This window comes from Aspergillus pseudonomiae, assembly GCF_009193645.1.
Source record: "Aspergillus pseudonomiae strain CBS 119388 unplaced genomic scaffold BDV37scaffold_120, whole genome shotgun sequence".
NCBI classification, from domain to species: domain Eukaryota; kingdom Fungi; phylum Ascomycota; class Eurotiomycetes; order Eurotiales; family Aspergillaceae; genus Aspergillus; species Aspergillus pseudonomiae.
The window spans coordinates 41,280-65,441 of record NW_022476112.1 but is presented as its reverse complement, the minus strand read 5'-3'; the positions used below and the strand labels follow the sequence as shown (position 1 = coordinate 65,441).

At 48.2% G+C, this 24,162-nt stretch overlaps 9 protein-coding genes across 9 annotated transcripts; 5 read left to right on the top strand and 4 right to left on the bottom strand.

The window, feature by feature from the left end:
- Positions 1-1,453: 1,453 nt before the first annotated feature.
- Positions 1,454-2,378, top strand: BDV37DRAFT_288514 (uncharacterized protein; the record flags this gene model as incomplete). Its single annotated transcript, XM_032088284.1, has 4 exons — positions 1,454-1,601; positions 1,669-1,749; positions 1,828-1,962; positions 2,026-2,378. The coding sequence occupies 4 exons, from the start codon at positions 1,454-1,456 to the stop codon at positions 2,376-2,378; spliced, it is 717 nt and encodes a 238-aa protein (XP_031935767.1).
- A 1,709-nt stretch (positions 2,379-4,087) lies between these two features.
- On the bottom strand, positions 4,088-5,161 carry BDV37DRAFT_288513 (lytic polysaccharide monooxygenase auxiliary activity family 9 protein; the record flags this gene model as incomplete). The annotated part of the gene is made up of 2 exons (XM_032088283.1): positions 4,088-4,771; positions 4,838-5,161. 2 exons carry the CDS (start codon positions 5,159-5,161, stop codon positions 4,088-4,090), a joined length of 1,008 nt encoding a protein of 335 aa, XP_031935766.1.
- Positions 5,162-6,186: 1,025 nt separating this feature from the next.
- Positions 6,187-7,589, bottom strand: BDV37DRAFT_276104 (pectinesterase precursor; the record flags this gene model as incomplete). Its single annotated transcript, XM_032085502.1, has 5 exons — positions 6,187-6,593; positions 6,673-6,737; positions 6,801-7,192; positions 7,279-7,386; positions 7,440-7,589. The coding sequence occupies 5 exons, from the start codon at positions 7,587-7,589 to the stop codon at positions 6,187-6,189; spliced, it is 1,122 nt and encodes a 373-aa protein (XP_031935765.1).
- Positions 7,590-10,723: 3,134 nt separating this feature from the next.
- On the top strand, positions 10,724-12,643 carry BDV37DRAFT_288511 (uncharacterized protein; the record flags this gene model as incomplete). Its single annotated transcript, XM_032088282.1, has 4 exons — positions 10,724-10,759; positions 10,825-11,137; positions 11,198-12,075; positions 12,134-12,643. The coding sequence occupies 4 exons, from the start codon at positions 10,724-10,726 to the stop codon at positions 12,641-12,643; spliced, it is 1,737 nt and encodes a 578-aa protein (XP_031935764.1).
- Positions 12,644-13,923: 1,280 nt separating this feature from the next.
- Positions 13,924-14,319, bottom strand: BDV37DRAFT_288510 (uncharacterized protein; the record flags this gene model as incomplete). The annotated part of the gene is made up of 1 exon (XM_032088281.1): positions 13,924-14,319. One exon carries the CDS (start codon positions 14,317-14,319, stop codon positions 13,924-13,926), a length of 396 nt encoding a protein of 131 aa, XP_031935763.1.
- Positions 14,320-14,493: 174 nt separating this feature from the next.
- BDV37DRAFT_276103 (uncharacterized protein) lies at positions 14,494-15,203 on the top strand (the record flags this gene model as incomplete). The annotated part of the gene is made up of 3 exons (XM_032085501.1): positions 14,494-14,510; positions 14,586-14,936; positions 14,996-15,203. The coding sequence occupies 3 exons, from the start codon at positions 14,494-14,496 to the stop codon at positions 15,201-15,203; spliced, it is 576 nt and encodes a 191-aa protein (XP_031935762.1).
- A 98-nt stretch (positions 15,204-15,301) lies between these two features.
- Positions 15,302-17,252, bottom strand: BDV37DRAFT_288508 (class I adenylate-forming enzyme family protein; the record flags this gene model as incomplete). Its single annotated transcript, XM_032088280.1, has 5 exons — positions 15,302-15,723; positions 15,778-15,902; positions 15,968-16,056; positions 16,118-16,878; positions 16,937-17,252. 5 exons carry the CDS (start codon positions 17,250-17,252, stop codon positions 15,302-15,304), a joined length of 1,713 nt encoding a protein of 570 aa, XP_031935761.1.
- A 2,079-nt stretch (positions 17,253-19,331) lies between these two features.
- On the top strand, positions 19,332-21,425 carry BDV37DRAFT_288507 (ankyrin repeat domain-containing protein; the record flags this gene model as incomplete). The annotated part of the gene is made up of 3 exons (XM_032088279.1): positions 19,332-19,375; positions 19,444-19,832; positions 20,479-21,425. The coding sequence occupies 3 exons, from the start codon at positions 19,332-19,334 to the stop codon at positions 21,423-21,425; spliced, it is 1,380 nt and encodes a 459-aa protein (XP_031935760.1).
- A 952-nt stretch (positions 21,426-22,377) lies between these two features.
- On the top strand, positions 22,378-24,117 carry BDV37DRAFT_291087 (purple acid phosphatase family protein; the record flags this gene model as incomplete). Its single annotated transcript, XM_032088861.1, has 4 exons — positions 22,378-22,935; positions 22,999-23,181; positions 23,246-23,593; positions 23,693-24,117. Exons 1-4 carry the CDS (start codon positions 22,398-22,400, stop codon positions 24,115-24,117), a joined length of 1,494 nt encoding a protein of 497 aa, XP_031935759.1. The 5' UTR covers positions 22,378-22,397.
- Positions 24,118-24,162: the final 45 nt, after the last annotated feature.

Here is a 24,162-nt window from a genome sequence, read left to right as displayed (position 1 = left end):
TACGTAGGTTCTGCACTCATCGAAGCAGCTGCGAGGCGTTAAGACAGCTGACGCGTCACCCGTACAGATCTTATTCCAACCCACTGTAGTGAACTGGCCGGTTCGGTGACTCGGTCCGGGGCATCAGAGTATCGAGGTTTTATTTCGCTTCCGGCGGGCCGGTAGTGTCCCCGTTGGTATGTACTAACGTATTCCTACGTTTAACTACGGGGTCATACATAGGCATCTCTGTCGATCGTACTGGACTGCGAAATGGTTGGTTGACCAACGAGAGACAACATGAATGGATCATGTCGCAGTCACCTCACGTGTTCTTGTCTTGTAGTAAGAAGCGACAGTTCCCTTTGATTTGCTCTCCACGATGCCGCTTTTCCTTTTGGAACCTATGTGCATTGTTGAGGAAGCTGCGCGACGACTCCTCAAAGAAATGAACTAGTCGCTCTCATCCCGTCGAGGAAGCCTATTGAGAGTGGGCTTAAGTCTGCTACTTCTGGGGGTATGTTTTGCGCTTGTAAGCAAACAGTTCAGGTTCAGGAAAGGGATAGGGAACATTGTGACCGTATCCATTGAAATTGGTTATCACTTCTGCTTCAGGTTAGACTGGTGGTTAGATAACATCGCCATGTCAGGCTCCGGCGAGGCTTAGGCGATCCACGGAAAGATTGGCTCAGGAAACAATAGGTTCACGGTTTCAAGGGTCCGAGGCTCTAAATAGAATGTGGGGGGCAGACGTTGGGTTTACACGATCTACCCCTGAGGAAGGCACTGGCTGGAAGCGAGCTGGATGAATTTAGCCCTTACCCTTAATTATGGGGCTATGAAAGTGGTAGTGCAGTAGTTTCAGACCTGCACATAGGACATATTTTCCGACAACAAAACCAGCTATATCCTAGACGTATCGGCTGTGTGCACTCTGTCGAGTGCTAGTACACGCAGGGTTTAGTGCGTGAAGAGAATTTCTGCCTCGTGTATACCCTCCTCGGGTCACAGCAATCGCTTTGTATTTTCTGAGGCAACCTTTTTACCCTTTTTTCGGCAATTTTTTACTTTTCTATTTTCTTTCTCCTATTTAATTTTGCCCTCCTCAGCAGTCAGCCAACCCGCAGAGCATCTTTGCCGTCCAGTTCTGTTGTCAGTGCGTACGTGTGCTTCTTCTTTCCTCTGCCGTTCCCATACACTCCAATTTACGTAAACAGAAATCCACGCATCATTACAGAAAAAAAAAAAAAAAAGAAGCATTTAGGATCCTGTAAATTACTCGGACATTGGGGAAGAAGGTTAAGCCTCGTCAGCTAGAAGTATTCGACATTATGCGCAAGATTACTGTAACAAGGTCAACGGGGCAGTTGAGGTTCGTAACCTATCGCTATAATAAGGGTGTAGAATGAGGTTTTTGAAATTTACCTGTCCTCTCTATTTCCTTCGGTCTCTAGCCTTCTCAAACCACAGCATGATGGTTGTCGACTATGCAGTTGCCGTCCCCACCTTTACTGGAAGTGTCATGTCAACGATCGCATCTTCACTGGTCCTTCTATCTTATGCCACTTCCTCTAGGAAACGGCGCTTTCGTCACTGGCTTATTTTGAACCTGACCATCGCAGGTGGGAATATCCATATATTTTCGGCGCCAACAAAGCTAACTAGCAGGCCACTCGCATTCTTGACCAGACTTTATCAATGCACTCAATAACTCCATTTCAGGGCTGGCAGTCCTCAAAGGGGGCCACGACCTGACGCTGGGCACCGGATGTATATTGAATGCTTGAATCGGCCAGCTGTCGGTGCAGGTAAAGGACCTTTACTTCGTCTGTCTGATGACCTTCTCAGCCATGAATCTAGGCAAGCGGTTTCTCTGTGCTAGCTATTGCATTGGTCGCTCTCTGGATTATCAATCAACGGGCGATAGTTTCTGCGCCAAACGCGAGCGTGAAGAAGCTGCTGTACTGCCCACCTGTTTGGATTGTACCTGTGTGCACAAGTACGTGGGTGGACATGAACTTACACCCTTACTAATATCATTGCCAGGTACTATTGGATTGGGATTGAAATTGTATGGGCCGGTCAGTGGAAATTGGTGCTGGATTGAGCCGCAGCATCTCAGTCTGCAATTTGCACTTGGCCATGGCTGGCGCATTGCCATCATCTTGACCACCGTGGGCATCTATGCCTATGTCTTCGTTATCATCAAGCGACATTTCGAGGGAATAGCATTCTTCCCCCATGCAGCTACCAACTCAGGGCAAAGAACGGTAGAAGTGAGTAGAGGGTCGGTAGGGGTAATGACAATTGAGCTGGAGACGACTGTGGTAGTCGAATCCGTCGCAGCCGATCATGCTGGCACACGAGTTCTTGGTTGGTTTATCCGCTTGCACGCTTAAGTCGGCGCTCTGAGTATTCGACACATCCAATTCGAGTTAGCTATTTCTGAGAGTATTACTGATTATGTGTGCTTATCTAGACTCGTCACTGTCGACAATTTCCGATAGACAGTCGGAGGGCCATCGCGATGCCGTTATTTCCTCCAAGGCGGAAACTGCGACTGAAATCAATCCCTACACTGCTCAAAGAGCCATGCCTCATAGCTACTCCGAGATACGTTGAATAATGCTGCACAATGGATATCCTATAATATACGTGATCTGTTGGATACCAGGCCTCCTCAATCGTCCTTTCGAGTCACTTGACTACAGCCCTCGATGGTTAAAAATCCTTCAGGCCTCCACACAGTACGTTGGCATCGCAAATGCTATTACATATTCATACAACGAAGGGGCGAAATGGAGATTTCGTGCGTGGAGAGCCGGACTACAGCGATTGTATGACTGATATGTCGACGGTATCTGCTAGAGGCTTGAACAAGGTTTAGGCAAGCTGCGCAAGCCATAAATGTCAAGCACTGCCAACCACAGTATAGTTCAGTGAATCCGAAGAAGGAAAGGAAACCTTTAGCTGTCTGGGCTAAAGTACGCAACCGGATTGGAGTGTGTGTGTGTGTGTTACATAGAGTTCTAAGTGGGTTCACTGGGGGCGGAAATTAAGTATGCATTTGTAAGTGCTTACAGAGAATACAACGCGTTACGAACAGGGATCTAAGTGTCTCTTGGTAGAGAGCGCATTTGAATTTTTTGGTTGGTCAAACGACGTGATCAGCGGCATGCCATGGGCCACGACCCCTTCAAGGATTTTGTGGCAAGCGCATAAGCGTCTGGAAGAATTTAAACATAGTGCTGATAAAGTTGAACTCATATTCTAAAGTTCCGCTAACCTTAGCAACTTCTTGGGTGTATGGGAATCAAACCAGAACGGTTTCCTCAACATCTAGTGGATGCTGGCGATCACATAGCGCAACTGCATTCGAATTGACGTCTACCTCTGCTTTTAAATCACATTTCCAGTAGTATTCCAGGATGCCATAGCATATTGTATTAAGTGGGTGGGAAAGCTTCGGAGCAGGGTCGTTCAGAGGAAGAATGACTGCTAGCACAGGTGATGCGTGTTACCTATATGTACCTAGAAGGAAGTAGGACTTATTAGCTCAGGCCAAATAATTTTTCCATGAACCTTAGAAGGAAACAAGGTTTTAGTAGGGTTAATTTAGCATATCACTACAATATCCGGTTGTCTCATGGTGGTTTCTCGGACGCCCATCCTGGACCCATATGGCGTTCTCTTCCGCGCTGGTCATCGTTACATTTATGCCAAACTCTAAAGGCTAGCTCCACTGTTCTCGAGAAATCATCATCCTTTCGTTATTTGACAGTAACTATCATTCCTTTCAGTGAAGTGCAGGTGTTTGCGTATATACCTCTTACAGGATGCGGATGAAACGACAAAATCTTTGATAGTGTTTGATTATCAGAACCCTTTCATGGCTGAGTTGATCACTACCGCCACCGTCGCCTACATTAATTAAACATGGGAGGAATCTTCTTGGTGGAACTCAAAATTTCATTTATATTTCGCTGCCTTTTATTTTTTTTTTTTTTTTTCATTTCCCCAGAAACCGAAAGATAACTTTCAGCAAAGGATACCTATATTCTATATTTTCAACGCATTATTTGACAAACGCCTCTCACACACATTGTCCTCAGATAAAGATATCTCGAGCGTGCTTCCTGCCGCCGAAAGTCCAGCCAGAGGATCTTCTCGTCCAGGATTGGGAGCCCCAATAAGCTTGGTCGTTCTGCTCCACGTCACTCGGTATAGGTGTAGGCGTGATTGGAGAAGAGTTCTCGTACGGAACATATCCGCCGCCCTGAAACGCTGCAGTGGGGGTCGTCCAGGCTGGTGAGTAAGACAAGGCGCTAGAAGGCGCTCCGGTGGGGGGACGAGTAGTCGTAGGTGCTGCGTCCCTACCCTCGTAGAGGGCTGGGCCTGGGATCACATAAGTGGCAAGGTTGTTGAAGATATCAACTAGGATGCCGGGGTCGGTTGGTGTGTAGAACTGGGTGGCAGGAATGCCTTTCGGTGTAGCAGTGCCACCGCCTGTCACCTTTAAGTTGATGCATTGTGGGTAAGCTTGCGCACCATTGTCTTTCATTGCATTGTGTAATGCGATGATCTCATGGCGAAGAACATAATTGCCTGCTGCAATGTCGGAAGGGATGTTGACTGTCCAGGTATTGTTGGCAGCCATGAGCTCATCGCTGGCCCATCTTCCGGGGGACTTGCTGTTGTCGAGAAGACCAGCCTCGTCAATTTTGAAAAACTCAAGTTTGGTCTTGTTCACAGAAGCGCAGCTCCCATTGCAGTTCGCAAGATAGCTAATAACCTACTCTGGATTAGCTTTCTCATTGGATTCGAACAAGTTCCGTTGTAACGTGATCCTGAAACTTACCGGGCCACGGTGATCTTCAAACCATCTGCTCCAGTGGATGGTCACCTTCCCACCAGCAGCCACCTCGCCAGCAAGGACACCAGGCTTGGCATCCTGGTGGCAGATAATATTCGACTGGTTGTAATCAAAGGTTTGAACATAGGCGTCCTGGGTATCCGCAGTTGACCAGGCAATGAGGTCAGGGACGTTTTGTTCATGAGGGTATTGATCAACCAGGAATCCACCATAGGACTTGCCATCAATGTCGATACGATCGATGTGTCCATGAGCTGCGGCCAGGCCAGCTGTGCCTAAGATGAGCCATGCAACCTTAGAGAGAGACATTGTTAAGTAAAGGGAGTGAACTTCAGTCAATGAAGTAAAGCTAACGATCTGATAAGAAAAAGAGAGTGAGAGAATGCGTATTACAGGATGAGGAAGAGAAAGACGATTTGAGGGAAAGAGAAAGGGACTTTATATGTGCCCAACATAATGGGTCCTTTGCGAGTAGGCAGCACACAAGCGAAGCGTTCACTTTGCATGTTCGCCTGCGATACCCGCACATTCGCTTCCAAATGTATATGAAACACAGACTGAAGATCCATGCCATTTGAGATCTCTCAATGATTCTGCGCCTTTTGACACGTCAGACGCCCGGGTTTCGGTCTTCACCCAAGTTCTTTCTCATGTCTTCCACCAAACAGCATCTTGTTCTGTTCTGCCGATGGTTGGTAGCGTATCTGCGCGTTTGAATTCACGCTCATATGGATACACTTGTGGGATATCCAGAAATGGTTACGTTGGTACTCCAGCTTTTAACGTTATGCAATCAGAACATGCAGTACTCATGACACTTCAGCAATGCTTTCAGCTCGGGCCACTGGGAGAATCTTGTTAGCCATGTTGCAGTGGCTATGGTTTCAGGTCGTGCTAAGCTCGACACTAGCGGTTTATTTGGTAGAATGAATTCAAGGATCCAATGATCCATTGTTTCATGTTTGGAACATATCTCGTATTTCGAATAAGTTTACAGGGTACAGGTTCCTCATAGAAGCTCAGGATAGCCCGTGTCTGCGCATTGCCCATGTTGAAGCCAACAGCAGTACGTTTTTTATCATCTCTGCTTCAGTCTACGTGGTCTCAGAACCATGACTACACCTATTAAGGGCATTAGTAAGCCGTTAACTACCATGAAAATAAGATAACTAAAGTCATGAGAGTTAACAGCACGCTCTTGTCACTCAGAGAACCCCATTTGACTTCAGGTTGACCGAGTGGCTCAGCATACATTCTCTACAGGCGTTGTATCAAAGGGGGATATTCGATGAACAGCAAATGAGGGCCTGGTAGCTCTATGCGTCAAATTCGGTCTATTTCTGTCGCTCTGACGTAGTTTGTACTAGAGTCCTTTGAATAGTGATATGATCTTTCAAAGTGGCAGGCCACATTTGATGATTCAAAGCCTCCTGGCTGCTGCTGTAATCGATAGAATCCTGAGGCAGGGAAGACAATACGGTACTAATCACACCGTTGTCATTTTCGGACCTACAATCGGGGCGCCAAAAGCTCGGATCGTGAGAGTTCTTCAAGCCATGACTTTTCAGGCTGGAGAGCGGGTATTTGCCAGAGTCTCTTCCGGAGCTGCGCGCATGCCGAACGGGCGATAGGCTTTCATCCAGCAGCCAGCGGAAAAGGGGACGAAGAGTTACGAGGCTGCTTGCTGTGATTCCGAGGCCAGTTTCAACGACGGACCAGATGGCGATCTGGTAGGTGGAACCTTGAGCCATATTAATTACATTTTATATTCGAAGGTGGCCACCATAGGCGCGCCCGGCTGTTTGCTTCCAGAGACTTACGTAGGAAATTAGCATCTGCATAGAAATGAAGGAACGGAAGTCGAATTATGACAGCGACGCTTGCACTAGCACGAAACTATTAGCCGCATCAACTTTGACAACCGAGCTGTATGAACCAGATCGCTTACATGGCGCCCATGCTGAGAATTCCTCCAACTGCAAACTTCGTTCTGTTGTTCATCCGAAGCTTCCAGACGAGGAAGTAAGGCAGAATTCCAAGCGTCAAATCACACACGATTGTCACAGAACTGTAAACATACGCGATTGCGACCAGGATCTTCTCGGACATACAAGTCCCTGATTTCGTGGGATCCGCAAAATCCCAGAAGTAGGATATTGGATCGCAGGCCAGGAGCAAGACAAGCCAAAACATGACACCGACAGCAATGGTAAGACCGATGTTGCTCCAAAGAATCACACGATGAATCTTTAAAACTGTTAACCGAAGGAGAGAGATAGCAATAGATACCTTGGTCAGGGCGGACGCCCATACGTAGAAGATCTGACTGAGCCACCAGTACTGCAAAGCCACAATCCTGCTTAGCGACCGCAATGTCCGAAGGCTGAAATAAACTGGAGATGCTCTTTCAAAGAATCAGTACTTACTAGCAAGGCCTTTCTATAGACTTCCATATTTGTGAAATCTGCCCTTGAGCGGCCGACACCATTCATTGTCCCGATGAAACAGCAGACGCTCAATGTCACGAATAAAGCCTACAAAATCATGAGCAGAAGATCTTCGCTAAATTTTCCCATGGATAACCCACTAGAGCTGCCAGTATAAGGACGTCATCCCAACCAAAGGCTCTGAGGATATACAGTCGCACGAAGGTCCTCAGCAGGACTGTCACAGTGGAGAGAGCCATCATCACAACGGAAACGACGAAGATAGCCAAACTGGGGCCTACGAGAGGCATTGAAGAACTCATTTGAAGATGAGTCGTTGCCCTGGTTTTCGTGCCTCTGTTCGTGCCGCAACCCAATGTATCAAAAAGAAAAGTGCTGCGAGCTCTTCCTGACTAGCTGGTTGCTATTTCGGGTGCTGTCAAGGTCGCATCTTCCCGATTCTTCAACACGACACGAAGGAGATGAGCAAGGTCTCCCACAAAGGAAAAAGGCTCTGAGAGGACAAGGTCAAGAGGGGAAACTTCGACATCTGCGAGTGGGCTGTGGAGTTGAGTACCATCGAAGCAAGGGCGCGGTTGTTTCTTGAGCGAGGTGTACCTGTCTACCCGTGGATGGATTCGCTGATCCATAAATTAAACTACCGACGGCGACACGAGCACCAATAATACTGTCGCATTAGGATCAATAGCGGCCCAATTCCACTGGGCTCCCTCGTGTTTTCCCCTCAGGCTCGTGTTGTATTGCCCCATCAAAATCTTCACAGCCCCCCAAATTAGGGAGCCGAACTCGATATTTTCTTTCCACTAGCTGTTCATGTTGGCCTTTATTCTTGAAACCCGTCGATGGAAGGAGCCGCGGCTGGAGGGTAACATCATCCGAGGCAATCGGCCCGGTTCTAAGGGGATAGCTCCACTACAGTTGGCACTAATTACACAGATCCCTCTGGACTAGATCCCTTTTGGAACAACGGCAGGAACGAACAAATCGGTATCCAGTAAGCAACAGTTGCGTCCCAGCCATAGGCTAAGCTTTCCAGCGGTTAGGGTTGGGGCGCTAGCACCGAAGCTGTTGACCTTCACAAGAACTTGGAACTTTAAGCGGGACGAAGAGCGGCTTCTGGAAGTCAAACGGCCGGTGATTATGGAACCATAGCCATTATGTACGTAATGGGCGGTGCTTGTGGCTGCGAACAACTCCCAGTATAGTACGGAGTAGGCGATCATTAGGTTATAAGTTGCTCTAACCTGTCACCGAATTTGGTTTAGCCAGCTAGACTAAAATAAAGAATCCGTACCTGGTCTAGCGGGCTGTGGAGCTGAACCTAATTCCCAACGAGTCAGACACGCCTACCATGTAGGTAAAATATTTAGCTAACATAGCTGACAGTCTATGATTCATCTCTGTATGCGGAGCACCATCCCTTTGAACTGTGCCGATCAGCGGTCTGCTCTGCTCTTTCATATGGTTTAAAACTACTACGCCTCTTTTTTAATCCCTGGACGACCAAACAGACAGATGCAATTATGTTACCGGTGTATACACAGATACTACGAGGCTGTAGCATCTAGATATAACTCCATGTAACAATACTATACCTCATACTTAAACCTTGCACCCTTGTAGATGCTTGGTGTTTGGTATACCAAAGCCCTCAAAGAGTGCTATTTTATATACACCACGAAGAGTGTTCAGTTGGCTAGGGTGTCTGAAATATGGAACATGACTCTGTCCAATCTTTCGTTGGGATACAATCCCAACATACTCACCATTAGCTAAAATAATGGATCTCAACACCTTAGGTCCACCGTGACCGTAGGCCTAATCTAAAACCATGGCCGTTTCAAGCTGGGGCTGATTGGCGGGGAAAATAGGACCCTGACGTCCACTATCCATTGACTAGGGTAGAAAGATCTGCTCCCGCAGTGCTACAAAGCACACTGGCACAACGCTCGTCAGGAGAGGTTGAGTCGCCACATCCAGAAAGTCTTCCGAAGCTTTTCAAGGATATCGTGTTCGTGGAGCTCCGATTCCAGAGTCAAAAATTACCCAAGAACTTTAGAATACCGTTATGTACTGCAGTTCCGTGGACTATAGTTGTTAGCTTCAGTGCGCCGCAATAGCTGATCTACAACTGATTTTACGCTAGGCTTAAGATGGACTAGCAGCATTTGTTCATCCTGAGCCTAGAGAGAGTTCATCCCGCTTGGACTGCATCTGTAGCCTAGCACTGCCCATGCGGTTTATAGCGGTTTGCTTGAACTGCTGGTCAGTTCTCTGTCATTGCTTACGGAGTAAGCTTCGTGTAATTAGTGCTAGACAAAGTCTTTGGTGTAACAGCAGATTACGAAGTTGGAGCTCTCTGGTCACCACACATCCCCCGTAAAGTGCAATTACAAATGCTGACCCATACATAGAAAGTCCAGATCATAGACATGGCGTGTCCCTGGAGAGCATTTGTAATCTTTTTTTTCTTCTTTACTTTCCTTGTGAGCCGAATATGGGCTTCTACAGCGTGCCAACGCCCTCGATTTCCGTGGGATTATTGAGATGGATTGATGTTCTTTTCCCGAATGCACTGAGATTCCAAGCCCCTCTCCTTCTGGTTCACTAGCGGCCACGCTGTAAAGAACTGCTAAATTGCCATGTTAAGCGTTTCCTAGACGTTCAGTTGCGCGACGTCCAGAGGGGCTAAGTATACAAAAACTAGTTTTGAGGTTGACAGAAGCAAACAACTATAGACAAGAAAGAGACAGGCCCACTCAGGTTGAAGGGAAAGCTTAAATGGCCAGAAGGTCTTGCCATAATAAACGTGTGACGTGTCATCTGCATCCTCTGACAACCCGAACACCGTAGGAGACTCCACCAAACTGAGACATACTTGTACCTCGCTTAACAATGGTAGCTAGTCATTGGCTTTGTTCTAGCTTCGGTTGTCAGGCATGAACTCTGGTTCTCTACTGCGGTGCACGCCCGGGACATGCTCTGTGTGGGACTAACCTGCCACTTGACTTACTCTCTAGGTTCAGAGAACAGGTGTTCTGTCGAAGGTGACGAAAAGTTGATTTTAGAACTGACCGAACAAGCTCTCTTTGCATGAATAGATGTCATACAGTACTAGTTTGTCGTAGTAACCAAGCGCCCTGAACACACGATCATAACTTGAGCTAGTATATATTTACTTTAGGCCGAACTAAGGAAGGTTTTGCGGCTTTATATACCATATTTAAGAGTACTTTGCCACTCCAGGGCATTCCAGTGGTAGTGCCCCCCCGCACCATATAGGCAGTTGAGCAGGCTTTCACAACTTCAAAAAGCATTAGCGGCAAGCTGTGGCTATCAGCGCTGGGTTGGAACCCAGGCGTTACTTGCCAGCCTAGACGTACGCATCATGCAGAAGTCGCATTACAACAGCGTCCCGACCGGCATGAATGATACCCTTCGCACACGGCCTGACGTTGTGGTGAGTTATAAGCGCCAATTATCCAATATATCACTAGGGAACTGCTCCACAATAACACGTCTTAGCAGACCTCGTCCAAGATTCCGCATGACAATGACGGCACGTATCGGCAAAATTCTGCTAGACGATTGAGATTTCAATTGTGGTCAAGAGTCAAGCAATATGCCCCTTTTGGCACAACAGGAAAATCCCGTGCCCGCCAACTGGCTGCCAGTCAAGCAAGCCCTTGTCTGCCAGAGATTAGTACCAAACATTCTGACAAAGTCACGATTACTTCTGAAAAACATGAACAACTGGGTACATCGCGATGCAATGCCAGTATACCAGACGGCAGATCCAGGTTCATCAACACCGTGAAATCAAATCCTACGGACTCGCGTAAGTCGATGAGCCTTCGTATTGTGGTCGAAAGTTGAAGCTCATATTTTACTTCGAAAGTTCCAGCGCCTTCTCCCAATAGTGAAAAATCAAAAATTATTTCGACTGCTAAATCGCCAACCAACCCTTTCAACGCTGCCATACTTCACCCGGTTTCTGGGCCCCTTATTCTTCCCTCACAAGCAAAAGTTGCGTCGGTGCAGCTGTCACCTCCGACTAGCAAATGTCAAGACGCACTTCCCAAGACTACAAAGACAGATACGGAGGGCTCAATTCACCCAGTTGAATTATTCGCCGTCAGCGCGGAGCCTGAAACAACAAGTCCCCCTCCGGTGCCCCCAAAGTCACCACGAACGATGGATCGCTCTCCAAAGCTTCAGCAAGAACAATGTACGTTTATCTCGCCATGGAGAGATCTCCCAACTTCGAATCACGGAAGATACGTCGCATCCGACCCGCTCGGCACAAAACCTCCATACATGAGCCAAGCCGTACATCATTGCAACGGCCCATATAGGTTCCACAGTGGAGGAGCTCTGCTGGGCCGACGATTCCCAAGTGAACACAACTCACCAAGCAATCGCGAAGGCCAACGCCATACCAAAGCTGAAGATGCATCACCGGAGGTAAGATCTGCGTATACACTTCCTGGGACACCGCAACGAATCCGTGGCATACATGTAAGGTATCAATCCGACACATCCGTCATGCAACGGGGCAGATCAACACGGACGAATGGCACAACTAGTAGGAATCCAAACAAGGGATATTTCTCGACAGAACGCCGAGCATGCTTCATGCTCCCTCTCGCAGTTGCTCCATCAGGTGCTAGCCCGGTCTTTTCGCCAAATGAGATAGAATGTCTGCACCCCTACGCTAAGCATCAGGCTGAGGCATTCAAAGCATTAAACTGTGGTGAAGTTAGGGCACTTTCTCTGGTATGAAGCTAGGACCCGCGGTGTTGTATGTTAATGCCCACCAGCTAACGTCATAAAGGAACTCCGGGTACTTGAGGAGCGCTGCAAACAGATTCGCCGTATTTACAATTCACTCGAATTCGAGCTCCGTGGTCTGCAGGAACGTACAACTCGGCTCCTCGGGTCCCAAAGCACGGACTTTGCTGAGTGCAGGAAAAACGTGTTGATCCGAACAAAAGCTATGGCAGATCTTAACGTGTCCATGAAAGGTTGGGCCAGCAAGTTAGAGCAGGCTACAGACCAGCAAGTCTATCTCCGTCAAAAGCTTGCAAGACATGTGGCGGCGACTTCGCTCCGCGACACGACCAACCCGGGGCTTGGACTATCGGACGAGCCAGATCATGGAACAAACCCGGTAATGACGTCGAATCTTGTGGATACGAGCCGCAGAAAGACAGAATCCATTAAGGTCTACGCAGACTTGAACGTCTTCGAAGAAATTGCCACTTTGGCGGAACCCGAAAGGCAGATGGAGCTTACGGGTTTCCCCACAAAGGAGACCTCTCGTCACGGTATTCTTCCATTCTGAGCTTGTCCTGTCCTGGTCAGCAGCCTTGGTGGACTTCCGCGTCAGATAGATAGATGTTCCATATTTCAGACCTGCGATTCAGGCCGCAAAGTTCGAGTAGGTGTTGGAGAAGAAGATCGCCTGATCAAGATGGATCTCTTCAGCCAGGCAGAACATTTGGCGGTCCAGGCATTGCTAATTGTTGTATGTCCGGTGCTTAAAAGAGTAACCGAAGAACCAACAGCGTCGTAGGATTGGATTATTATTATCATTGTCGAAATTATCAATAAGTCCAGCTTTGACACGCAGCTCAATGGTATGATCTCGCTCAGTCGCATTCACGACCGACTGAATATTTTCCAAAGTCTGCTGGATTGCAATTCCCTTTGGACGAATCGTAGAGAAAAGGAGAGGATGCCGTGGAGGATGTTTAGAGCAAGATAGAGGTGGATATAAAGCTGTAGAAGGCAGAGTCTGAAAAATAAGCGCGAGCATCTCAGGCGGTAGGTTGCTTAAACCCGCCATTAGGATGAAGTTGTATGGATCAGCTCTAACAGTAAATTCCCCGGTATAGCTAGATCCTCCTTCTCTTAATAATTTCAAAGTAGGACGACGGCAAGGAGCCGCAAGCTGCGTGTGCTTTTGGCCACAGCTACAATACAGTGCATTGCGCTGGCTACAACAAAGATGAGGGGAAACTATCCAAGCTGGAGAATAGAGCTATCTTCAGCCCCGCCACACACCGCAGCATCGGCTATTCTTCCTTCGTCCACAACCCCACTAGGATCTCTCATATTTATTGGCTCGAGGGAAAGGATATTCCAAGACGGGAAATCCATGTGGTTTGAATTTCTTGAACTTCAGCACTAGTTGTTACAGGGAGCTTGTTTTTAAGGTCAGCCAGAAAGAGTGTAAAATTGGAAATTAGGGATGGGAGATAACCCGAGCGTGGAAGAGTACATATCCCTCTTAACAGAATAACTAACTGTACTACAACTACGCTGCGGGCCAGTTCCTGGACAATGCCCGGATGTACGCGGTCATTATAGTATTAACAGGAGTGATCAACCGCGAAACAACGTTGATTCTTCAACGAAACGACTGAGGAGAGCTATTAGCTCGGTTGAGCAAGAAACGTCTGATTTCTGACAAGTATCCACTTGCTCTTTTGCCCGAAATACCACCGTTCCATACTCGCTTTCCTCGGCTGCCCATTGGATTGCTGACCTGCCGCGATTGTCCAACGCAAACATATCAGCTCCCGCTGTGAGGAGTCGCTGTAACACTGTTACATGTCCTCGTCACGCTGCCCAGGGAAGTGCGGTCATATCAGTGCCATCAGGGAGAGAAGGATCGATTCCCTCGTTGAGTAGTAGATCACCTATCTCCGTTGCTTGGCCATCTCGGGCAGCTATATGGAGTGGTGTAAACTCCTCTGTGTAAGCCCGTGCAAGTATAGGAGCGATGGCAGCACCTTCTGCCCGACGAAGAAGTTCATCAAACAGGGGTGGAAAGGATGCCCAGTTATGTGGAGCTCTTCCACAATTCCCACGTGCAAAAGCGTCGGCTCCAGCGTCAAGTAGTTGTTCTATTGTTGCTGCAGCTGCGGCTGCCCTACCACTCTGGACGGCCCAATGAAGAGCGGCCATTCCATGATCATCTGTTGCTGTTATATCTACCTCTTCGACCAGAAGCATTGAGAGGATCTCTTGACTTCCACCATATGCAGCGTGATGAAGGGCTGGACCTGCATCAACGATCTGTTTCCTTTCTACTACTTGTCCAAATGATATACATAGTCCTGAGAGACTCGCTTGAGGGTGTTACCCACCCAAGAGGAATAGAGAGTTCTCCCATCTCATCTAAGCGCAATGTCTATGGAGGTCAAGTGAGTCAATCCTACTAGGTTTCTTACAGCTATACTATTTTGAAGACGAAAAATACTCAACCAATCTCCATTTAGATCCCTCAATGGCCAATGGGCCGGTGTCTACACCCTGGACAATTCAAACGCAACCGCCAGCGGCGAGTCTGAGTTCTTTCTTTCCTTTGAAAGTGATCTCAACGACCGCACCCGGGCCCGCATCAATGGACAAGGTTTTGATGATGCTGGCTCGTTCACAATAGCGGGAACGCTTGACTCAAAGGACTTGATAAATTTACAAAAGAACTACAGCACACGTGGATGGACGTACGCTGGGAAATTGGATCGAGCGCTCAGTGTGGTCCATGGCTCGTGGGGGGACATTCGCAATGGACCGATGGGGTTCTTTGCCTTTCAGCAGGTGGATGACGAGGATGTCGTATCCGCGGGGTAAGCTGCCAACACATCGGCTTAGATGGACCGTGGTGGGTGCTAACGGATGATAATAGGGAGAAAATCCGGCGCATTAATGGTCGATGGAAAGGAACATACAGCGCAGCCAGGGAAGACACCCGTTGGCCGTGTGAGTTCGAGTTGACCGTATCTCCCGGGAATAAGCAAGAACAGTTGGCGATCGTAGGAAAGGGACTGGACAGCGCGGGTGCGTATTGGATCAAGGGGATGGTATTAATCTGCCCACCAGGTGATGTTTGTTAAACAGTATGCGGGACACTCGTAAATCTACCAAGGTTACATATCTATTTTTCTGTCAATTCTGTATATGCTGAATTGAGATTTCATATACACTTTCGCAGTTAGATCCCCGCCCAGTCAAACGGACGCGCAGCCATACCAGGCTCCTTCGCAGCTAGGTCCCACACTTCCACGGTGCCATTGACCAGCTCTGTGTTGTTAAACAGTTCCTCTCGGATCTGTGGCTTGATGGGCTTTCCACTCGACGTCACCGGATATTTCTGCGTCGGCCGCAGCACACGCAGAAGCGTGGGCAACTTATATTGCAGGATTCCTTTTTCTTGAGAAAGCCATCCCCGGATGGTCGCCAAATCTAACTTATTGCCAGACGTGTTGTCCCACCTTGGAATGAGCAATGCTGCAACTCTCTGTCCTGTGTGGAGATCAGATACACCAAGGATAATTACCTGGGAGACATACGGGTGGGTAGACAGCGCTTCTTCGACCTCCGGGGCAAATACCTTCCATCCATTGAAGCGAATAACTGTAGATCAGTGAGCAACAACGTTATTCCAATCCTGATTTTGGGACAACTAACCATCCTGAGATGCGCGGCCGTGGATATACAAATAGCCCCCTTCCAGCCGCGCTAGATCTCCTGTTTTGTAGAAGCCATCGCTGTCGAAAACTCCCCTCATAACCTCAGGATTAGGCGATAGGTACCTGTCAGGATTTAGAGCTAAAACTACACCATTTTCTGGCAGTGTCCACCTGTGGGTAGTACCTACCTCGTGAAGAGGGCCGGGCTTTTCACAAGAAGCTCTCCTTCGTCATTAAATTTCAACGTCACCAGCTCCGATGGTATGCCGCAAGACTCCTACATGGATAGACTGTTTTTAGTAGACATATTCGTAACGACGTGACTAAAGGAGCCCTACCAGTGGTATACCTTCATCTGACTCCCATGAGGTCCTAGCGATCATTGCAAGCTCTTCAGTCATCCCGTAAAGATCGACGAGTGGCTTTCCCCCACGCAGATCCTTCCAGACAGTCCGTCGAACTGGACCAACAGGCATAGAGCCCGTGGCTAAGACGCGAAGAGCGCGAATACCTGCCAATACCGACTCGTACCTGGACGACGACCATGATTTCTGAGCCGTGTCTAGCTTCTTCTCCATTTTATCGAGCATGGTCGGAGTCATAACCATGCACGACACATCGCCAGCCGACAAGCGCTCCATCAGCCAATCCGGGTTGCAAACACTGGCACAAAACTCAACGCATGCTCCAGCTAACAGGGTTATGAAAAATTGCCAGAATCCACCCATCCAGTGAACCGGAGAATGCAAGAGCCATGTATCATGGGGCGACATGCCCATGTGACCCATCAGAGATCGCAGACCCGCGACGGCACTTCGCCGGGAATGAAGGACGCCCTTGGGTGGGCCCGTGGTGCCTGAGGTGTACAGTAGGACAAATCCTTTCTCCATGTTAATGGAATCACACCGGTCGTGTGACTCCAGGACAAATGCCGGATTGTCTGGCGGGGGGGATTGTGTGGGGTTAAACGTGAAGGACTGGACACCGACTTGGGCGGATATAGCTTGGGCGTGCTGGACGCCCGCCGTCCCTGTTGTGAGGAGTACCGCATCGCAGAGCTCAAGGAAGTACTTGGCTTCCTCTACAAGAACCCCAGGTGCTTTCCTATCTAGTTAGAAACACTAGTTATATGATGAGAGTGACAGGACTTAACGCACAGAGAGGTACAATCACCGCCCCCACACTGTAGATGGTGTAGCAAAGCACTGCGTATTCATATCCCGGAGTGGCCAGAACCGCAATAAATACATTATCTGCATTGGGATCACGAAGCGCTTGCTTGGCATGCTCGTCAAGACTATCCCAGAGCCGAGTCCGAAGGGTCACGACATCATACAAAAACCTTTCCAGTGTGGCTTCTGGGCAACATCCCGACAAATCACGAATTAATGTCTTCTTCGGAGTTTTCCGCCAGCACTGGAAAAGCTCAGTGAAGAATGGTTGTCCAGGGATCTGGAACGGAGGGGCAGACATTTCTTCGGAAATAATGGGGAAATATATACAAGGGCCGAGCACAGAGCTTGGATCTCGGATGAAGAAGGTGGAGAGTGGAAATTGATGTCTCAGAGCGGTATGAGTATGGTACCCCGCATAGAAGAAGATCAGCGGTCCACGATTGCATACTCTGGCAAATGATAGATCGGCACGAACTACAATCCATGTGGTTTTAACTTCACATTTGGATGTCTTTCATTGAGAGATTATGTAAGTGTGCATAGCTCCCGGCCCGCAATCCAGCAGATTGATTGGACAGCCGGAATTCCAAGCGTACTAAATTCATCCGATGGTTCCAACCAGAGAGATATGACCAATGAGGAGATTTATTTACAATATCAAAACTGACTCACTTATGTCAATTGGGATCAAGAATTCGACTCGCCGCCCACTCAATGTTGATTTGACTATTCCAAAAATCGCGAAAGCAGGGAAATTGGGAACGCTTATCGTGGAGAAGTTGAAGGCCAAACATCTCGTAAATGTGCAGGAATCTGCATGGTATAGCTATGTAGAGGCTGCAGCAGCGCAGCAAAAGACCCATACGATAATACTGTTTCGCTTTTCATTCTGGCTGTAGGCGTTCGTCAGTTGCAACAGACGCGTTACCAACAGCTGCTTTACAGCTCATTCTAGACTCGAACCAACTGATCGTTTGGTAGATCATCCTCTGGGAGCTGGCGCTGTGTGTGTACGAAGGACCCTGCCCAACCCGGCATATTCGGGTTCTTCTATAAATTGCATAGTTGACAAATTTCGTATTAGGATAACTGCTCTGTGGTTACAATATGAGGCGATATCCCGTACAAACCGGAAACAATTTCCGAGCCTTCTTCCTCACCTTGGGTGGCAATGGATGGCTGGCTCAGGGCCGATCCGTGCAGCCTTAGCGAGTAGTTCCGCATTGAAACGTTCCCCATTTTGGAGGCTGACGCTCGTCGAACTGCCACAGTTGGCGAGATACACTAGACAGCTTTTCTTTGGAAGATTTGTAGGTGCAGGAAGCCTAAGTCTCCTGTGCCAGCGCCGGGTCCTGAAAGGGAATCCTGTAAGACACAATTGCTCCCACCGGTCAACGCTGAAACTAAACGGAATTGAGGATATTCTCCACCATTGGTCTATTAAGTAAATTTATGGGTAACAGAGGGGTATGCTTGCGTGTTGGAGGGTAGTTGGTCGGCTTGGCACCTCATCTAGGATACGGTTCGGCTCTTTTAATCACCTAGCCGTGAGTAGCTAGGGTCAGGAATCGGGTGCCTTTCTCTTTCATGACCAGCTCTTTTTGTCTGAGAGAAGCTAAACGTCACAAGGCACCTGCCTCATATCACACGTCACAGTGTGTAAAGCATACTCAGTGAAGCAAACACCCTAGCTTGAGCCGGGTAGCTTGGACACTCTGCTCTTGATGAGGCTGAAGACTCTTTCTGATGCGAAGGCTGCAATATCCTTTGCAGAATGAGGCAGGCATCGAAAGCAAGGGCAACGACAATAGAAAAGAAGGGAAGGCGAAAGAGGAAATAAAACATGTGGGTGGTGCACATGTGTCCAAACCGTTTATAAGTGTCAAATAATCCTTGGACTTTTGCCCTGGTATTTTCTCCAGCGATCAAACTTGGATATATGATAAATTTGACATTGTATATACCACGATATCTCAGGATTCTGAACCCAAGCCAGATATTATGGCGTTACAATACTCCCACCAGCATGGCATCCCTGGACCAGAACCTATAGTTAAGCGCAACAACAGCACGGATGTTTCTCCTGGAGGCAATCACGTATACCTTGGGAGGTATAAAGTAGAGAATGGACATATCATCTCTGGGAATGTGTCCGCACAAGGGGATATATACATTGAGACTCAGAGCAAGACGCTTAACTATCTAGCGTTTATTTAGTATTTTTAGGATTTATTATTGCTAACATTAAATATTTAGTGAAAGAAAAAATCCATACTTGGCTATCCTCACTTAATTTCCTTCAAACTCAGCAGGACCTACCCAGAAAAAGAACACAGTGGACGGGCACAACGCTAGTGAGCAGCGAGGCACTCAAGGGATGGGTTTCAAGCTCAAAGGGAACTCTCCTATATACTGGGCTTCGTATGATATATCCCTATCGCCCCTAACTTGGAGCTCGCTAAACTTTCCTCACCGCTAGCACTGGTAAGACCATGCAAGTGTAAGAGCTCCTCGCAGCGATCAAACGGAAGAAAAGCTAATGGAGGATGGATCAACATATCGATCATCGTTGATCACCTCCGGAGAGAGCTCAACGCGAATAACAAGCTTGGTGTAGCCTGCGTATATTGCAATTCTAAGGATCAAGCTCGCCAGACCGTGGACAGTATCCTGGCTAGCCTTTTGCTGCAGCTGGCTGTCGCCCGTGGGGGTCCTGTTGATGATGAGGTGAAAGAACTGCGCCAGAATGATGACCAGAAGCATACACATCCAGATGTTGATGAAGTTCGCAAGGTACTCTACCATGAACTCCGCAGATACTCAAAAGTCTTCCTCATTGTGGATGCCCTGGACGAATTGGGGACGAAGCTCGTGAAGAGTTTGTGGAAGAACTCAACAAACCTCGCTCGTTAGAGCAAACAGTGAACCTCCTGGCCACCTCCCGGTCGTAGAGACGCCTTCCATACATGTTCCCCACGTATACAACCGTGGAGATTCATCCCTCTGAAGACTTAAATTCATATGCGGATAGCCGGATCAAGGTTGACATCTCGCGCGACAGTGGAGGGCTATCAGATTAAGAGAAATTTCACATTGTGAATAGGGTGGTAAAGGGGAGTGATGGAATGTCAGTATCACCATATCTATCATGGTGTGCAGCACTAACCTGGGCTTTGTAGATTTCTTCTAGTGAAACTGCATATGGATACGCTACGTCCGACGCGAAGGAAGGACGAACTCGTTACCTGGATGAATGATCTGCCGGATAACCTGGACAAAGCATTTGAGGACATGTGGAAAAGATTAGGAGGAAGACTAAAAGGCAACTAGAGGTTGTGAGACAAATTTCGTACTGGCTCACTTCGGCGTTCCCGCTATCTGACCGTTGGAGAATTAGAGGGGGCTTTGGCTCTGAGTTGTGGAGAAGGAACAGCCCCCAGGATTCCAGATGACCTTTGTGAAGGCCTGGTCGATATAAATCAGAGCTCATGAACAGTCCGCCTAATCCATTTAACTGCCCAAAGTATACCTTGAGAAGGAACAAAAGGACTGGCTCAGGGATGCTCCAGGTATTGCAACAACCTGCATCGAGTCATTTTTAACAATAGGCCACAGCCTGAAGGAGCAACTAGCGGGTTCTCCTCTCGTTGTCTATGCTGCTGAGCAGTGGGGATCCCATGCGCGACAGGAACTTGATTGGAAAACCGAGAAAGACGCGAGTCCTATCAAGGAGCAAGCTCAGGAACTCCTTGAGACGAGTCATAAACTGCAATGTGCAATCAAAGTCATGAGCCTTTCGCAATACAGCCTGCAACGGAGGAAGAATGTCACGAAGTTGCACATTGTCGCATACTTTGGAATCGACCAATTGCTGAAACGTTTGCTCCGAGGGAAACTGGCCATCAACGCCAAAGAACACCATGGAACGATAGCTCTACACTGGGAGGTACGAAATGAGCACAAGGCTATGGTGACATCAATGGTCAACAACAAGAGCACTAACATCAATGCCAAAGATAGTTATGGAAGAATAGCGCTGGATTGGGCAGCGCGGAGCGCAAATAAGGACATAATATCGCTCCTGTGGCAAAATAAGGGGAGGCTGAGGAAACGGCTTAGGAGCCGATCAACCACCATACAGGATAAGCACGGAGCTACGCCACTGCACTATGCCACCAGCAATGCTATGGAACGATCGTGGGAATGCTCCTGGAAAAAAGAGACTAACATCAACAAGAAAGAACGAGGCGGAAGGACTGCGTTATCCCGAGCGATTGAGAATGGATCCCAGGAGATTGTCAAAATGCTCCTTGACAAGAAAGTCAACGTTGATCGTGCTTATAGACTTCCTGAATTCGAGGACCGTTGCGTGCGATATGGGACCATTCTTCGGAAAAAAATCCACGCGCTTCTTACCAATGGGGATAAAGATGAGGCCGAAGGGCACTGGCTCCTTGCTTTCGCCATTTAAACCATGCAATCAGGCACAAGGATTATGAATACGGATGGACCGAGTGTTTTGAGGGCCTCGTGCCAAAATGCGAACGCTGCTGGGTTGCAGAACGTGATGGGTCATTCATCGGTTGCGTGCTGTTAGTGAAGGACAGGGACTCGGATCTCAATGGAGCAAAACTGCGCCTTCTTCTTGTCGAACCTAGCGCACGAGGATTTGAACTTGGCCGTGCCTTGATTCAGCAATGTACCAGTTTTGCTCGCGAGGTGGGTTATTCGCGAATACGGTTGGGGACAAATAATGGCTTAACATCGGCGCGACGCCTTTACCAAAAGGAGGGATATAAGCTTATAAAGTCAGAAGAGGAGACACTAGGCATGAAGTCGGTTGGATAATACTGGGAACTGATCCTATAGGTGGAACGATCCAGCTGAGGTAGCTGGATGTATTCATGATTCCCAACTTAAAGCTAAGGCTAATATAAATCTCACTTTCTAGCTCAGAAAGACAATATTGGGGTTACTGCTGAAGGCTATCAGGTTTTTCCTTTATTTGTTATCTTCTTTATATATATAATTCGCCTGGAAGGGTGTCTGTGGTGGGCCGTTGTTTTGCATTCTCGTTTCTTCAGATATTCTTACTGCAGGTTCCAGTAGCTTGTACAAAACTCCTTGTGCTTCATTCAGTTCCTGCTCTTTGCCCCCGCCCCATCGCTCTGTCATTTCTTTATTGCTTGAAGTTGATCGTAATGTATGTGTTCCGTGGCAAAGGGGGACTAATTTGGGAGTGGGCGCCTATAACAGGGCAAACCCGGTCCACGTGCGGCAGGGTCCAGATGTCTAGCGGAAACAAGCACTCTAGCGTCGAGCTTCTCCATAGCTAAATAAAACCTTGCCAAGTCTGTGCGTCAATAAAACCCCTTATATAAACTCCCTGCCATGTTTGCGACATTAGACAGCATCTTTGAACAATCAAACTGTTTTGCTCAACATGGTTCGTTTTCTGGGCCTGTCGGCTGTCCTGCCTGCGTCGCTACTCTTCACATCAACATCATTTGCGAAGCCCCAGAATGATGTTCTTCCTAGGCAACTGCGCTTGGCATATGCCGGAGAACAGGGTATGATGGTTAGTTGGAACACTTATTCTCAGTTGACCAAGCCCACGGTTCGCTACGGCCGCAAGCCCAACCAATTGGATCAGGAGGCCTCTTCCGATGTCTCAGTCACTTATGAAACATCTTTGACCTACAACAACCATGTTCCGTTGCTGGATCTGGAGCCAGGCACTGTTTACTACTACCTGCCTGAACATAGCAATGCTACCGAGCCATACACTTTCATGGCCAGTCGCCCTGTGGGGGATCAGGCTCCATATTCGGTCGCGGTAGCAATTGACATGGGAGTGATGGGCCCTGAAGGCCTAACCACCCATGTCGGCAAAGGCGCAGGCCACCCTTTGAAGCCTGGGGACAACAATACCATGCAGTCTCTCCAAGAACAGGGAGCAAGCACGGACTTCTTATGGCACCGTATGTTTTCATTCTTAAATTCAGATGCACGCGGATTACATATTGACCATGTCCCTAATGCAGCGGGCGACATTGCCTACGCCGACTATTGGCTCAAGGAGGAAATCCAAGGGTTTCTTCCTAATACAACCATTGCCGATGGATACAAAGTCTACGAATCCTTACTGAACCAATACTATGATGAAATGTCGGCCATCACTTCGAAGAAGCCATATATGGTGGGCCCTGGCAATCACGAGGCCAACTGTAAGATTGATCCCCCGAGCAATGAAGAAGCAGCCATCTACGGACGCTGTCTAATGTGTTTTAGGTGATAACGGTGGTACAAGTGACTCAACGCATCACATCTCTTACAATGTCTCCATCTGTATGCCCGGTCAAACCAACTTCACCGGCTATCGTAACCACTTCCGCATGCCCAGTCCCCAATCGGGGGGTGTGGGCAACTTCTGGTATTCGTTCGACAGTGGTATGGTGCATTACGTTCAATTCGACACGGAAACTGACCTCGGGCACGGTTTCATCGGTCCGGATGAAATTGGAGGAAGCGAGGGTGAGGAAAGCGGCCCATTTAGCACGCTTCGCGACGCCCAGCTCAACTGGCTTGAGAAGGATTTGAGCTCTGTGGATCGAAACAAGACCCCATGGATTATTGCTGGTACGTTTCTTAAAGTCCTATCCTCATAACCTCCTCTGCAAGAAAGGGAAAGATCCATCGATATGGATCTACGATATCAGTACTAACTAATAGTCGCAGCCGGTCACCGTCCCTGGTACATCAGCGCCAAGAATCAGAGCGGCACAATCTGCGAGGACTGTCGTAAGGTTTTCGAGCCGATTTTTCTGAAGTATGGTGTTGACCTGGTTCTATCTGGTCACACGCACTTATACGAGCGAAATGCACCAATCAGGACTTTCAATGCTGACCCTAACGGCTTGAACAATCCCAGCGCCCCCTGGTATATTACCAACGGTGCTGCTGGTCACTACGATGGATTGGATTCCTTGAAGTATCCTCTCCAGCCTTACTCGCGCGCGGCACAGGACTCGGCGTATGGTTGGAGCAAGCTCACTTTCCACAACTGCACGCACCTCACCCATGAGTTTATCAGCAGTTCCAACGGGACTGTGCTTGATACTGCTACTCTTTTCAAGAGGCGAGAATGCAGCGCAAAGCCTTAGATGCAAATCACGCTGGTTATTTGGTAGATGGGTAAGAGTTCACAT